This window comes from Haematobia irritans, chromosome 3 (assembly GCF_050003625.1).
Source record: "Haematobia irritans isolate KBUSLIRL chromosome 3, ASM5000362v1, whole genome shotgun sequence".
NCBI classification, from domain to species: Eukaryota; Metazoa; Arthropoda; class Insecta; order Diptera; family Muscidae; genus Haematobia; species Haematobia irritans.
In genome coordinates, this window is record NC_134399.1 from 73,222,169 (window position 1) to 73,238,301 (window position 16,133).

The window sequence follows — 16,133 nt, forward strand, 5'->3', positions numbered from 1 at the left end:
AAAAGAAAAAGCCTTCTAGTGTATTTATTTGGTAAACAAACAGTGAACTTACGCCTTGGGAAAATTTGTATTGGTTACCCCTTTGGGAAAAGTGTTTGATCGAAAGAAATATATATTTGTTTTGCCCCAGAGGCAAGTGACTCCAACTAGCGTGTTATTATCACTCCAAAAAGATCAGCGTGTGAAAATAAATTTAAATTCCCCATCGGGAAAGAATAATTAAATTGTATCCAAAGACGGGACGTCTTGACTACCGACAAAAATATAAAGGTAAACAAGCGAGGGTGTCCGAATCTGGAGATTTTGGTGACCACCCTCTGGAACATTGGCTATTGACCCCAACATATGGTCCTTCGAAAACCGGTAAAATCATCAAAAAAGGAATAATATTAAATGGTCCTTCAGAAGCCGTCAATTTAAACAAAATTTGGACATCAACATCAGCAGAACCAGTGGTAAATTCAACAACAAGAAAACATTTGGACAAAAGGTATGTACACAATATTACATTCAAAATATTATATTGTGGTGGACATACATGCTGGCTCGGCTGCGTAAATCTTCCTCAAAAATTGTGGACAATTTTGAAAGTTATTTGTTACATAACTCGTCCAAAAATTTTCAAGGCCAAGCCTTTATCAAAGTGATACCGTTACCTTTGCATTCTTCTTGTCTGCTTTGCGTTCCCTTTCTCTGTTGTTGGTGTTGTACTGAACCGGCAAATTGCTTGTTTACATTTTTGCATTTTCCCTTGATGCATTGAAATTTGGCAACAACCCCCATCTCTTAACTTGTTACCCATGCTTACATCGATCATTAGAAATTTTGTTGTCTCAATTTGATGTGGAGTTTGAAAACATTGCTCTGCTTGTGCGCTGTTCTTTCTCATTGTATGCAGTTGCAGAGCTTTTTGTCTACCTCACCCCTCGTTGATTTCGCACTTCGCTTGTGCGCTACACACTTGGATTCGTATATTTGGATACGATTATTTATGTTTTGCTTTTTGGAGAAAATAGCAAATACATACATCATAACAAAGGGCACATACGTTATTGAAAAACAATACATTGTCTAATACACTTGCACAGTGGCGCAAGGTAAAAAAAATAATGGTATATGAAAATTATGAAATCTAAGAAATAATCTTCCTCTTGGTAAATCTGGCTCACAAATAATGTAAAAGTAACATTCGAAGGAATCCTTGTTTGTGTCTATGGATTTTTGTGACTCCGAATATTGGCTCTAAGAGGCAGTTACTTAATATTAGTATCTTGGAAAATCATACACTGTGACAGTCTTATTGGAAAAGACTTTGTTTTGAAAAATTGTTTGTACTTGGACAAATGACAGTACATGGTTGATACAGTGGGCCAGAAGAGAAGAAAAATTTATTTGGAAATTTTTGGATTTAAAATTGTATACTTTGAATTGATCGCATTACATGTATCTACACTGAGAGAAATTTGTGAGAAATAATTTGTTGAAGAATTACTGGATTCTTTCACTTATATATTGGACAATATTGGCTCGTAATTGTTATAATTGGATCAACCAAAAATTATTGACTCACAAAAATTAATTGGAGAACATTATGAATCAGTACTCATCCGTTGGGATATTGGAATTTTTCGAAAAATTTTTTAAGTTTTGGCTTCCTCTAAAGAATTTTTTCATTTGAACAAAACTTTGGATTTTGTGGATTTTTAATTTTCTCGTGGGAGAAATTGAAATATTTGAAATTTAATATTGGAATTTAATGAGCATATAAAATTTTGCGAAATATTTGAATTGCAAAAAGGAAATATTGGAGATTTTTCCGTTTGATTTGTAAATCTTGCTCATAATATAAAATTTGCTGAATACTTTTTCTTGGCGTTAATAACAATAAATGATAAAATTTGGAGATCAATATATTGTATTGTTCATTGGAACAATTTATATTGGAAAAATTTTCATTTGGGAAAATTTTGAAATTTATTTGGCTTTTACTACATAATTGGCTTGTTTGGTCCGGTGGTAAACAAAATTCTTAGAAAACAATATAGATTGTCTCGTGGGACAAATTGAAATTTTTTTGCGATTTTGGAAAAATATATTTGGTGAATTTTGGAATTCGATGCACAGAATTCGTTTGATCGGCCATATATTATTTTGCTTCTTGGGCAAACAGAAATAACTTTCTCATTTTATTGTTTCACTGCCTCTAAAACAAAAGTTTGCAATTGAGAATCAAATTATTTTCGCTTGAAAAATGTCGACCTTTGAAGACCTTGTGGCTCAGTGTGAGGAGATTGCATCTTTCGAAGAAAATCTTTCTGGAACCGACTCCTCAAGATATAATTTATCTGCAATTGAAGCAGATGAAGAGGAAGTTCGTCTGTTGTGGGCAGCATGGAAACAGGCACACAAAAATTGCATTTCAGACACTGCGTGTTATAAGAAAAATAGAGAAGTTATAAAAACGAAAAGGAAATTAGCTCATGAAAGCTATATAAAATGTGTTAGTACTTTGGGAGAATGGAAGGAAAAAATTAAAGCTAATCCGATTTCTGCTAAGTCTTCGTCTTCCTCAATAGCTGTCCCTCCGTGCGATACGGAAATTTTTCACGGGGACTACGTGTCATGGCCTAGTTTTCGTGATTTGTTCACGGCCATATACATAAATAATAAAAAACTTAGCGCTGTCGAAAAACTATACCATCTTTTTCAAAAGACAAGTGGAGAAGCAAGGGAAATCAATCGTCATATCCCGCTAACAGCTGAGGGCTTTTCAATTGCGTGGGATAATCTAAAGAATCAATATGAAAATAAAAGGATTCTAATTAACTCTCAATTGAGAAATCTTTTTAATTTGACTCCCTGTGGACAAGAATCTGCAAATGGCCTTAAGAGACTTCAACGTGATGTCACAAATTGTATTTCGGTTTTGGAATTATATAAAATTGATGTGCAATCTTGGGATCCAATATTTGTTTATCAATGTTCCACTAAAATGCCTAAACTAACGCTTTCTCTGTGGGAACAATCATTAGTAAATAAAACAGAAATGCCTCGATGGGAGGATTTGAATAAATTTCTGACTGAAAGGTTTCAAGCGTTGGAAAGCGTTTCGGATATAACTGGCTCTATTGGTTCACAACTTTCTCAGAATTCTCGTCCGAAATTCAACCAATATGATAACTCGAAAAAATTTAAAGTCCATCATACAAAAGTGAATGAGAGTAAATGCAGTTTGTGTAAAAGGACTCATTCATTAAAATCTTGCCCAAAGTTTCTCAATATGGAATTTCGAAATAGATTAAATGTTGTCCGAAAAGAAAATAGATGCATTAATTGTTTGGCTCAGGGTCATAGAGCAGTAGACTGTAGGTCGTCTGCTTGTTCAAAGTGTAATTTGAAACACCATAGTTTAATGCATAAAAATAAATCGCCTCAAAACAATGTTTCGAATACGAATGAAAACAGAAATCTTCCTCAATCTTCAACAACAAATAACGGCGTACAAGACGTCGAACCCTCGACTTCCTCAAATGCTCGTGCTTTTCATACTTCTGTCTCAAATAGAACAATGTTAGCCACTGCTTTGATAAATATTTTGAAAAATGGTGTTGCGTATAAAGCTAGGGCTTTAATTGATCCATGTTCGGACGATACATTTATTTCCTCACGTCTTCAAAAGACTTTGAAATTACCTACAAATTCTGTCTCTGCTGATATATCTGGCTTAGGTGGAGAATTTTTAACCAAATGTTCCAAAATTGCTTTCTTGAAAGTTGGATCAAGAAAAAATGAATCTTTCTCATTGGAATTAGAAGCGTTAGTTGTGCCTGATATAACAGGCAATATTCCCACACATTCTATTGAGAATAGTTGTATAGAGAAAATCCCAAAGATGGATTTGGCAGATCCTACATTTTATGAAAGTGGCCCCGTAGATATCTTACTCGGAGGAAATATTTATCCAATGATCTTGCTCAATAGAGTACAAAAAGGCATTCTTGGTTCTCTGATAGCCCAAGAAACAGTTTTTGGCTGGATATTGACCGGCCCAACTGAGAATTCAACACAAAGAAGAATGATTCGTGTTTCTCACTGTACTAGAGTATCATTACAAGATCAACTTGCCAAATTTTGGACAATAGAAGAAGTTCCCAAAAAATGTAAACTTTCATTTGAGGATAAAAAATGTGAAGAAATTTTTCGATCGACTACTGTTAGAGGTCCTGATGGGAGATATACTGTAAACTTGCCCTTTCGGTCGGATTTACCATTTACACTTGCTTCTGACTCAAGTCGATATATTGCGTTGTCCCAATTTTTAAGAAATGAGGCTTCTTTGATTCGTAGGCCTGAACATAAATCGGAATATGACAAGGTCATTTTAGAATATTTGTCTCTGGGACATATGGAAAAAGTTGATCGCCCATTATCGAGCAATGGAACTTATTTTTATTTGCCTCATCACGGGATATTCAAACCTGATAGAACTACAACAAAGTTGAGAATTGTTTTTAATGCCTCATGTGCGTCATCTAATGGAAAAAGTTTAAACGACATGTTATATGTTGGCCCTACACTGCAAAAAGATATTGTCTCACTAGTTTTGAATTGGCGTCTATACCGATATGTTTTTAATGCTGACATTAGCAAAATGTATAGACAAATTTGGGTCAATTCAAATCATGCCTCATATCAGCGTATTTTATTTAGATCTTCCCCAAACGAGGAAATTACCGATTACGAATTGAAAACGGTAACCTTTGGCATAAATTGCGCTCCTTATTTGGCTCTTAGGACGCTTTTGAAATTGGCGGAAGATGAAGAAAATAATTTTCCACTTGGCTCAAAAATATTGCGTGAGAACATGTACGTTGATGACGCATTGGTCGGAGTTCATACCGTTGATGAAGGTCTTAAAGCGAGAGATGAATTAATTGGAATTTTGAATTCAGCCGGTTTTGAATTACGTAAATGGACATCCAACTCTAAAAATATATTAGATGGAATTCCTCGTGAGCATCTATTGAGAGAGGACTTTTTAGAGTTTGATGATAAGAGTTCTGCGAAAACACTTGGGATTAGGTGGAACGCTTCCTCAGATTGTTTCTATTTTGTGATGGAAAAAATAGAAGAAAGAAATTCTTACACAAAAAGACAAGTTTTGTCGATTATTGCCAAAATTTTTGACCCTTTGGGATGGCTTTCTCCAATTGTTGTAAGGGCAAAAATTTTAATGCAAAAACTTTGGCTCGATGATATAGGCTGGGACGATCCCTTAAAGCCACTTACTCTTATTAGTTGGAAAAATTTTGTCTCTGATTCAAAAGGAATTGATGATATTTGTATACCCCGTTGGGTAAAATATTCTCCTGAGTGCAGTGTACAAGTGCATGGATTTTGTGACTCGTCGGAGTTAGCATATGCTGCAACTTTATATTTGAGAATAGAAATTGGTAATCAAATTTACACAAACTTGCTGGTTTCCAAATCCAGGGTTGCTCCCCTGAAAAAGATGTCTTTGCCTCGACTAGAGCTATGTGGAGCTCTACTGTTGTCTGAATTGGTTGATTCTGTTCTGCCTCAAATGAAAATTCCAAAAACTAATTTATTTGCATGGTCTGACTCAACAATTGTTCTGTGTTGGTTAAGAAAACTTCCTCATACATGGACAACGTTCGTAGCAAACAGGGTTGCTATTATTCAAGAAAAAGTTGGTAATAACTGGCGTCATGTGCCAACGGCTGATAATCCGTCGGATCTAGCAACCCGGGGGCGAACTCCTTTAGAATTAAAGGATTGTAGTTTATGGTGGCATGGACCAATTTGGCTCAAAGAGAAAGAAAATGAATGGCCTTTAAATATTTCGATCCTAGACACAACAGTTGAATCTAAACCTATAAAAGCTCACGTTGCTAGATCGACTATAGAAGAAGATATATTGGAAAGATTTTCTTGCCTCTCGAGGGCTATCCATGTAATATCATATATGTTTCGCTTCTTCCGACGTACTCACCTTTCTCATAAAACGAAATACAAGTTTGAAAGCGTTCGACTCTCTGCAAAGGAACTTAGATTCACTCGTCTTCGTTTGATGTCATTGTCGCAGAGAATTTATTTCTCTTCAGAATACGATTTTCTCATGAGGAAACAAAATTTGCCATCTGGCAGTTCTCTTCTTTCTCTTACTCCTTTTCTGGATAAGGACCAGCTCATTCGAGCAAATGGACGCTTGGGTTCCACAACCGCCTTATCTTACCACGAGAGACATCCGGTCATATTGGCTTATCAAAGCTACTTCGCAAAGCTTTATGTTGCATTGGTACATAAGCTAACGAACCATGGTGGTGTTCAATTGACACTTGCTACTACGAGGCTCGAATGCTGGATTATAAAGGGGAAGAATCTCGTGAAAGCACATTATCGTCGTTGTAAAGAATGTGTTATTGCTCAACAGAAACGGCAAGGTCAAGTTATGGCAGCTCTTCCTCAAGAAAGAACAACCTTCAGTCGACCTTTCTCTACTTCTGGTGTAGATTTTGCTGGCCCGTTTGAAATTAAAACTTTCAATGGACGTGGTTGTCGTATTTCAAAGGGGTACATTTGTTTATTTGTATGCTTAGTGACTAAGGCTATACATTTGGAGCCAGTCAGCGACCTTTCCACTCCAGCTTTCTTGGCGGCTTTGGCTCGTTTTGTGTCTCGAAGGGGTTGTCCTCGTCACATTTACTCGGATAACGGGAAAAACTTTGTTGGAGCGGATAGAGAACTCAGAAGAAACTTTGCTAGAATTGTCTCTGAATTGAAAGATGAAGCTGTCTCTCGATATGGTCATAAACAACTACAGTGGCATTTTATTCCTGCCTCATCGCCACACATGGGTGGGCTTTGGGAGGCGGGAGTTAAAAGTTGTAAAAATCATTTAAAAAAGATGTCTAGACAAATTAGACATACTTTTGAAGAATTCGCTACCATTTTGGCTACCATTGAATCTTGCCTCAATTCCAGGCCATTAACACCCATATCAAATAATATTGACGATTTTGGTGCACTTTCTCCTGCACACTTCCTCATAGGGGGATCACTTCTTTCTCCAGCGGAGCCGGAAGAAATAGACAATAAGACGTCACTGTTAAATCGTTGGCGACGTTTGAAGTTGATTCAGCAGGAATTCTGTCAAAGATGGAAGGCAGAATATTTGAAGGAGCTTCATAAGCGTACAAAATGGAAAGATTCTCAAGAAGACCTTCAAATCAATGATCTAGTTGTGCTGCGTAATGAATCCTTAGCCCCAAATGATTGGCGCTTGGGGCGAGTCATAAAGCTATACCAGGGTCGTGATGATCGTGTTCGTGTTGTGGATTTACGAACACAAGCTGGCGTTATTTCTAGACCTATCCATAAACTTATCTTACTTCCTCGCTCTCAATAATATCTTGGTTCCAGCTCAGCTAATGTTGTCTCACTTACTCTTGCTCTTTTGACAAAATCTTTTTCTTCCTCACTATTGGAGCTTTCTCTTGCAGAAGCGAATTTCAAAGATGACTTCGAGTGTCCATTGAACAACCCCCGCCGATTTTGATGTTTATGAATAGAATACATATCAATTGCCCCTGGGTAAAACTTAAACTTAACTACCTCCAGAGGTGTACAACAGACATGCTGATTCCTGAATTTATGTAGCGTAGCACCTAAGATACACCGAATTAAATTATTTTTGATTTTCAATATTTTTTAAGTTAATTAATTGCGAGGTGGTCGCCAGGGGGGCGGGATGTTCATGCGAGAAATCGCTGTACGTCTTGATTACCGACAAAAATATAAAGGTAAACAAGCGAGGGTGTCCGAATCTGGAGATTTTGGTGACTCTGGAACGTTGGCTATTGACCCCAACAGTCACGAAATAAAGTCCTTTTCGCTCTAGGACGCATAGTTTAGGAGATATGGGCAAAAGAAGTTTTTCATATAAAAATTTCAATTTTTTTAGGTTTTGGGTGGATTTTTCAATTTTTTGAGGGTGGTCACGAATTAAAGTCCTTTCCGCTCTAGGACGCATATTTAAGGAGATATAGCCAAAAGAAGTTTTTCATATAAAAATTTCAATTTTTTTAGGTTTTAGGTGGATTTTTCAATTTTTTGAGGGTGGTCACGAATTAAAGTCCTTTTCGCTCTAGGACGCATATTTAAGGAGATATGGGCAAAAGAAGTTTTTCATATAAAAATTTAAATTTTTTGAGGTTTTGGGTGGATTTTTCAATTTTTTTGGGGTGGTCACGAAATAAAGTCCTTTTCGCTCTAGGACGCATAGTTTAGGAGATATGGGCAAAAGAAGTTTTTCATATAAAAATTTAATTTTTTTTAGGTTTTGGGTGGATTTTTCAATTTTTTGAGGGTGGTCACGAATTAAAGTCCTTTTCGCTCTAGGACGCATATTTAAGGAGATATGGGCAAAAGAAGTTTTTCATATAAAAATTTCAATTTTTTTAGGTTTTGGGTGAATTTTTCAATTTTTTTGGGGTGGTCACGAATTAAAGTCCTTTTCGCTCTAGGACGCATATTTAAGGAGATATAGCCAAAAGAAGTTTTTCATATAAAAATTTAAATTTTTTTAGGTTTTGGGTGGATTTTTAAAGTTTTTGAGGGTGGTCACGAAATAAAGTCTTTTTCGCTCTAGGACGCATAGTTTAGGAGATATGGGCAAAAGAAGTTTTTCATATAAAAATTTCAATTTTTTTAGGTTTTGGGTGGATTTTTAAATTTTTTTGGGGATGTCACGAAATAAAGTCCTTTTCGCTCTAGGACGCATATTTAGGGAGATATGGGAAAAAGAAGTTTTTCATATAAAAATTTCAATTTTTTTAGGTTTTGGGTGGATTTTTCAATTTTTTGAGGGTGGTCACGAATTAAAGTCCTTTTCGCTCTAGGACGCATATTTAAGGAGATATGGGCAAAATAAGTTTTTCATATAAAAATTTCAATTTTTTTAGGTTTGGAGTGGACTTTTCAATTTTTTTGGGGTGGTCACGAAATAAAGTCCTTTTCGCTCTAGGACGCATAGTTTAGGAGATATGGGAAAAAGAAGTTTTTCATATAAAAATTTCAATTTTTTTAGGTTTTGGGTGGATTTTTCAATTTTTTTGGGGTGGTCACGAAATAAAGTCCTTTTCGCTCTAGGACGCATATTTAAGGAGATATAGCCAAAAGAAGTTTTTCATATAAAAATTTCAATTTTTTTAGGTTTTGGGTGGATTTTTCAATTTTTTTGGCGTGGTCACGAATTAAAGTCCTTTTCGCTCTAGGACGCATAATTTAGGAGATATGGGCAAAAGAAGTTTTTCATATAAAAATTTCAATTTTTTTAGGTTTTGGGTGGATTTTTCAATTTTTTGAGGGTGGTCACGAATTAAAGTCCTTTTCGCTCTAGGACGCATATTTAAGGAGATATAGCCAAAAGAAGTTTTTCATATAAAAATTTCAATTTTTTTAGGTTTTAGGTGGATTTTTCAATTTTTTGAGGGTGGTCACGAATTAAAGTCCTTTTCGCTCTACGACGCATATTTAAGGAGATATGGGCAAAAGAAGTTTTTCATATAAAAATTTCAATTTTTTTAGGTTTTGGGTGGATTTTTCAATTTTTTGAGGGTGGTCACGAATTATCGTCCTTTTCGCTCTAGGACGCATATTTAAGGAGATATGGGCAAAAGAAGTTTTTCATATAAAAATTTAAATTTTTTGAGGTTTTGAGTGGATTTTTCAATTTTTTGGGGGTGGTCACGAATTAAAGTCCTTTTCGCTCTAGGACGCATATTTAAGGAGATATGGGCAAAAGAAGTTTTTCATATAAAAATTTCAATTTTTTTAGGTTTGGAGTGGACTTTTCAATTTTTTTGGGGTGGTCACGAAATAAAGTCCTTTTCGCTCTAGGACGCATATTTAAGGAGATATGGGCAAAAAAAGTTTTTCATATAAAAATTTCAATTTTTTTAGGTTTTGGGTGGATTTTTCAATTTTTTTGGGGTGGTCACGAAATAAAGTCCTTTTCGCTCTAGGACGCATATTTAAGGAGATATAGCCAAAAGAAGTTTTTCATATAAAAATTTCAATTTTTTTAGGTTTTAGGTGGATTTTTAAATTTTTTGAGGGTGGTCACGAATTAAAGTCCTTTTCGCTCTAGGACGCATATTTAAGGAGATATAGCCAAAAGAAGTTTTTCATATAAAAATTTCAATTTTTTTAGATTTTGTGTGGATTTTTCAATTTTTTGAGGGTGGTCACGAATTAAAGTCCTTTTCGCTCTAGGTCGCATATTTAAGGAGATATGGGCAAAAGAAGGTTTTCATATAAAAATTTAAAGTTTTTTAGGTTTTGGGTGAATTTTTCAATTTTTTTGGGGTGGTCACGAAATAAAGTCCTTTTCGCTCTAGGACGCATAGTTTAGGAGATATGGGCAAAAGAAGTTTTTCATATAAAAATTTCAATTTTTTAGGTTTTGGGTGGATTTTTCAATTTTTTGGGGGTGGTCACGAATTAAAGTCCTTTTCGCTCTAGGACGCATATTTAAGGAGATATGGGCAAAAGAAGTTTTTCATATAAAAATTTCAATTTTTTTAGGTTTTGGGTGAATTTTTCAATTTTTTTGGGGTGGTCACGAAATAAAGTCCTTTTCGCTCTAGGACGCATAGTTTAGGAGATATGGACAAAAGAAGTTTTTCATATAAAAATTTCAATTTTTTGAGGGTGGTCACGAATTAAAGTCCTTTTCGCTCTAGGACGCATATTTAAGGAGATATAGCCAAAAGAAGTTTTTCATATAAAAATTTCAATTTTTTTAGGTTTTAGGTGGGTTTATAAATTTTTTGAGGGTGGTCACGAATTATCGTCCTTTTCGCTCTAGGACGCATATTTAAGGAGATATGGGCAAAAGAAGTTTTTCATATACAAATTTCAATTCTTTTAGGTTTTGGGTGGATTTTTTAATTTTTTGAGGGTGGTCACGAATTAAAGTCCTTTTCGCTCTAGGACGCATAGTTTAGGAGATATGGGCAAAAGAAGTTTTTCATATAAAAATTTCAATTTTTTTAGGTTTTGGGTGAATTTTTCAATTGTTTTGGGGTGGTCACGAAATAAAGTCCTTTTTGCTCTAGGACACATAGTTTAGGAGATATGGGCAAAAGAAGTTTTTCATATAAAAATTTCAATTTTTTTAGGTTTTGGGTGAATTTTTCAACTTTTTTGGGGTGGTCACGAAATAAAGTCCTTTTCGCTCTAGGACGCATAGTTTAGGAGATATGGGCAAAAGAAGTTTTTCATATAAAAATTTAAATTTTTTGAGGTTTTGAGTGGATTTTTCAATTTTTTGGGGGTGGTCACGAATTAAAGTCCTTTTCGCTCTAGGACGCATATTTAAGGAGATATGGGCAAAAGAAGTTTTTCATATAAAAATTTCAATTTTTTTAGGTTTTGGGTGAATTTTTCAATTTTTTGAGGGTGGTCACGAATTAAAGTCCTTTTCGCTCTAGGACGCATATTTAAGGAGATATGGGCAAAAGAAGTTTTTCATATAAAAATTTAAATTTTTTGAGGTTTTGAGTGGATTTTTCAATTTTTTGGGGGTGGTCACGAATTAAAGTCCTTTTCGCTCTAGGACGCATATTTAAGGAGATATGGGCAAAAGAAGTTTTTCATATAAAAATTTAAATTTTTTGAGGTTTTGAGTGGATTTTTCAATTTTTTGGGGGTGGTCACGAATTAAAGTCCTTTTCGCTCTAGGACGCATATTTAAGGAGATATGGGCAAAAGAAGTTTTTCATATAAAAATTTCAATTTTTTTAGGTTTTGGGTGAATTTTTCAATTTTTTTGGGGTGGTCACGAAATAAAGTCCTTTTCGCTCTGGGACGCATAGTTTAGGAGATATGGGCAAAAGAAATTTTTCATATAAAAATTTCAATTTTTTTAGGTTTTGGGTGGATTTTTCAATTTTTTGAGGGTGGTCACGAATTAAAGTCCTTTTCGCTCTAGGACGCATATTTAAGGAGATATAGCCAAAAGAAGTTTTTCATATAAAAATTTCAATTTTTTTAGGTTTTAGGTGGATTTTTAAATTTTTTGAGTGTGGTCACGAATTAAAGTCCTTTTCGCTCTAAGACGCATATTTAAGGAGATATGGGCAAAAGAAGTTTTTCATATAAAAATTTCAATTTTTTTAGGTTTTGGGTGGATTTTTCAATTTTTGGAGGGTGGTCACGAATTAAAGTCCTTTTCGCTCTAGGACGCATATTTAAGTAGATATAGCCAAAAGAAGTTTTTCATATAAAGATTTAAATTTTTTGAGGTTTTGGGTGGATTTTTCAATTTTTTTGGGGTGGTCACGAAATAAAGTCCTTTTCGCTCTAGGACGCATATTTAAGGAGATATAGCCAAAAGTAGTTTTTCATATAAAAATTTCAATTTTTTTAGGTTTTGGGTGGATTTTTCAATTTTTTGAGTGTGGTCACGAATTAAAGTCCTTTTCGCTCTAGGACGCATATTTAAGGAGATATGGGCAAAAGAAGTTTTTCATATAAAAATTTCAATTTTTTTAGGTTTTGGATGAATTTTTCAATTTTTTTGGGGTGGTCACGAAATAAAGTCCTTTTCGCTCTAGGACGCATATTTAAGGAGATATGGGCAAAAGAAGTTTTTCATATAAAAATTTCAATTTTTTTAGGTTTTGGATGAATTTTTCAATTTTTTTGGGGTGGTCACGAAATAAAGTCCTTTTCGCTCTAGGACGCATAGTTTAGGAGATATGGGCAAAAGAAGTTTTTCATATAAAAATTTCAATTTTTTTAGGTTTTGAATGGATTTTTCAATGTTTTGAGGGTGGTCACGAATTAAAGTCCTTTTCGCTCTAGGACGCATAGTTTAGGAGATATGGGCAAAAGAAGTTTTTCATATAAAAATTTCAATTTTTTTAGGTTTTGGGTGGATTTTTCAATTTTTTGAGGGTGGTCACGAATTAAAGTCCTTTTCGCTCTAGGACGCATATTTAAGGAGATATGGGCAAAAGAAGTTTTTCATATAAAAATTTCAATTTTTTTAGGTTTTGGATGAATTTTTCAATTTTTTTGGGGTGGTCACGAAATAAAGTCCTTTTCGCTCTAGGACGCATAGTTTAGGAGATATGGGCAAAAGAAGTTTTTCATATAAAAATTTCAATTTTTTTAGGTTTTGGGTGGATTTTTCAATTTTTTGAGAGTGGTCACGAATTAAATTCCTTTTCGATCTAGGACGCATAGTTTAGGAGATATGGGAAAAAGAAGTTTTTCATATAAAAATTTAAATTTTTTTTAGGTTTTGGGTGGATTTTTCAATTTTTTTGGGGTGGTCACGAAATAAAGTCCTTTTCGCTCTAGGACGCATATTTAAGGAGATATGGGCAAAAGAAGTTTTTCATATAAAAATTTCAATTTTTTAGGTTTTGGGTGAATTTTTCAATTTTTTTTGGCGTGGTCACGAATTAAAGTCCTTTTCGCTCTAGGACGCATAATTTAGGAGATATGGGCAAAAGAAGTTTTTCATATAAAAATTTCAATTTTTTTAGGTTTTGGGTGGATTTTTCAATTTTTTGAGGGTGGTCACGAATTAAAGTCCTTTTCGCTCTAGGACGCATATTTAAGGAGATATAGCCAAAAGAAGTTTTTCATATAAAAATTTCAATTTTTTTAGGTTTTAGGTGGATTTTTAAATTTTTTGAGGGTGGTCACGAATTATCGTCCTTTTCCCTCTACGACGCATATTTAAGGAGATATGGGCAAAAGAAGTTTTTCATATAAAAATTTCAATTTTTTTAGGTTTTGGGTGGATTTTTCAATTTTTGGAGGGTGGTCACGAATTAAAGTCCTTTTCGCTCTAGGACGCATATTTAAGTAGATATAGCCAAAAGAAGTTTTTCATATAAAGATTTAAATTTTTTGAGGTTTTGGGTGGATTTTTCAATTTTTTTGGGGTGGTCACGAAATAAAGTCCTTTTCGCTCTAGGACGCATATTTAAGGAGATATAGCCAAAAGTAGTTTTTCATATAAAAATTTCAATTTTTTTAGGTTTTGGGTGGATTTTTCAATTTTTTGAGTGTGGTCACGAATTAAAGTCCTTTTCGCTCTAGGACGCATATTTAAGGAGATATGGGCAAAAGAAGTTTTTCATATAAAAATTTCAATTTTTTTAGGTTTTGGATGAATTTTTCAATTTTTTTGGGGTGGTCACGAAATAAAGTCCTTTTCGCTCTAGGACGCATATTTAAGGAGATATGGGCAAAAGAAGTTTTTCATATAAAAATTTCAATTTTTTTAGGTTTTGGATGAATTTTTCAATTTTTTTGGGGTGGTCACGAAATAAAGTCCTTTTCGCTCTAGGACGCATAGTTTAGGAGATATGGGCAAAAGAAGTTTTTCATATAAAAATTTCAATTTTTTTAGGTTTTGAATGGATTTTTCAATGTTTTGAGGGTGGTCACGAATTAAAGTCCTTTTCGCTCTAGGACGCATAGTTTAGGAGATATGGGCAAAAGAAGTTTTTCATATAAAAATTTCAATTTTTTTAGGTTTTGGGTGGATTTTTCAATTTTTTGAGGGTGGTCACGAATTAAAGTCCTTTTCGCTCTAGGACGCATATTTAAGGAGATATGGGCAAAAGAAGTTTTTCATATAAAAATTTCAATTTTTTTAGGTTTTGGATGAATTTTTCAATTTTTTTGGGGTGGTCACGAAATAAAGTCCTTTTCGCTCTAGGACGCATAGTTTAGGAGATATGGGCAAAAGAAGTTTTTCATATAAAAATTTCAATTTTTTTAGGTTTTGGGTGGATTTTTCAATTTTTTGAGAGTGGTCACGAATTAAATTCCTTTTCGATCTAGGACGCATAGTTTAGGAGATATGGGAAAAAGAAGTTTTTCATATAAAAATTTAAATTTTTTTTAGGTTTTGGGTGGATTTTTCAATTTTTTTGGGGTGGTCACGAAATAAAGTCCTTTTCGCTCTAGGACGCATATTTAAGGAGATATAGCCAAAAGAAGTTTTTCATATAAAAATTTCAATTTTTTAGGTTTTGGGTGAATTTTTCAATTTTTTTTGGCGTGGTCACGAATTAAAGTCCTTTTCGCTCTAGGACGCATAATTTAGGAGATATGGGCAAAAGAAGTTTTTCATATAAAAATTTCAATTTTTTTAGGTTTTGGGTGGATTTTTCAATTTTTTGAGGGTGGTCACGAATTAAAGTCCTTTTCGCTCTAGGACGCATATTTAAGGAGATATAGCCAAAAGAAGTTTTTCATATAAAAATTTAAATTTTTTTAGGTTTTAGGTGGATTTTTAAATTTTTTGAGGGTGGTCACGAATTATCGTCCTTTTCGCTCTACGACGCATATTTAAGGAGATATGGGCAAAAGAAGTTTTTCATATAAAAATTTCAATTTTTTTAGGTTTTGGGTGGATTTTTCAATTTTTTGAGGGTGGTCACGAATTATCGTCCTTTTCGCTCTAGGACGCATATTTAAGGAGATATGGGCAAAAGAAGTTTTTCATATAAAAATTTAAATTTTTTGAGGTTTTGAGTGGATTTTCAATTTTTTGGGGGTGGTCACGAATTAAAATCCTTTTCGCTCTGGACGCATATTTAAGGAGATATGGGCAAAAGAAGTTTTTCATATAAAAATTTCAATTTTTTTAGGTTTGGAGTGGACTTTTCAATTTTTTTGGGGTGGTCACGAAATAAAGTCCTTTTCGCTCTAGGACGCATATTTAAGGAGATATGGGCAAAAAAAGTTTTTCATATAAAAATTTCAATTTTTTTAGGTTTTGGGTGGATTTTTCAATTTTTTTGGGGTGGTCACGAAATAAAGTCCTTTTCGCTCTAGGACGCATATTTAAGGAGATATAGCCAAAAGAAGTTTTTCATATAAAAATTTCAATTTTTTTAGGTTTTAGGTGGATTTTTAAATTTTTTGGGGGTGGTCACGAATTAAAGTCCTTTTCGCTCTAGGACGCATATTTAAGGAGATATGGGCAAAAGAAGTTTTTCATATAAAAATTTCAAATTTTTTAGGTTTTGGGTGGATTTTTCAATTTTTTGAGGGTGGTCACGAATTAAAGTCCTTTT

At 34.0% G+C, this 16,133-nt stretch overlaps 1 protein-coding gene across 1 annotated transcript; it reads left to right on the forward strand.

Moving 5' to 3' along the window:
* The first annotated feature begins 2,251 nt into the window (after positions 1–2,251).
* LOC142230986 (uncharacterized) lies at positions 2,252–7,429 on the forward strand. The gene has a single exon (XM_075301605.1). The coding sequence runs from the start codon at positions 2,252–2,254 to the stop codon at positions 7,427–7,429; it is 5,178 nt and encodes a 1,725-aa protein (XP_075157720.1).
* Positions 7,430–16,133: the final 8,704 nt, after the last annotated feature.

What these genes read in the sequence shown, in the direction of transcription:
- LOC142230986 (XM_075301605.1), top strand. Translation starts at nt 2,252, where the DNA reads ATGTCGACCTTTGAAGACCTTGTGGCTCAGTGTGAGGAGATTGCATCT.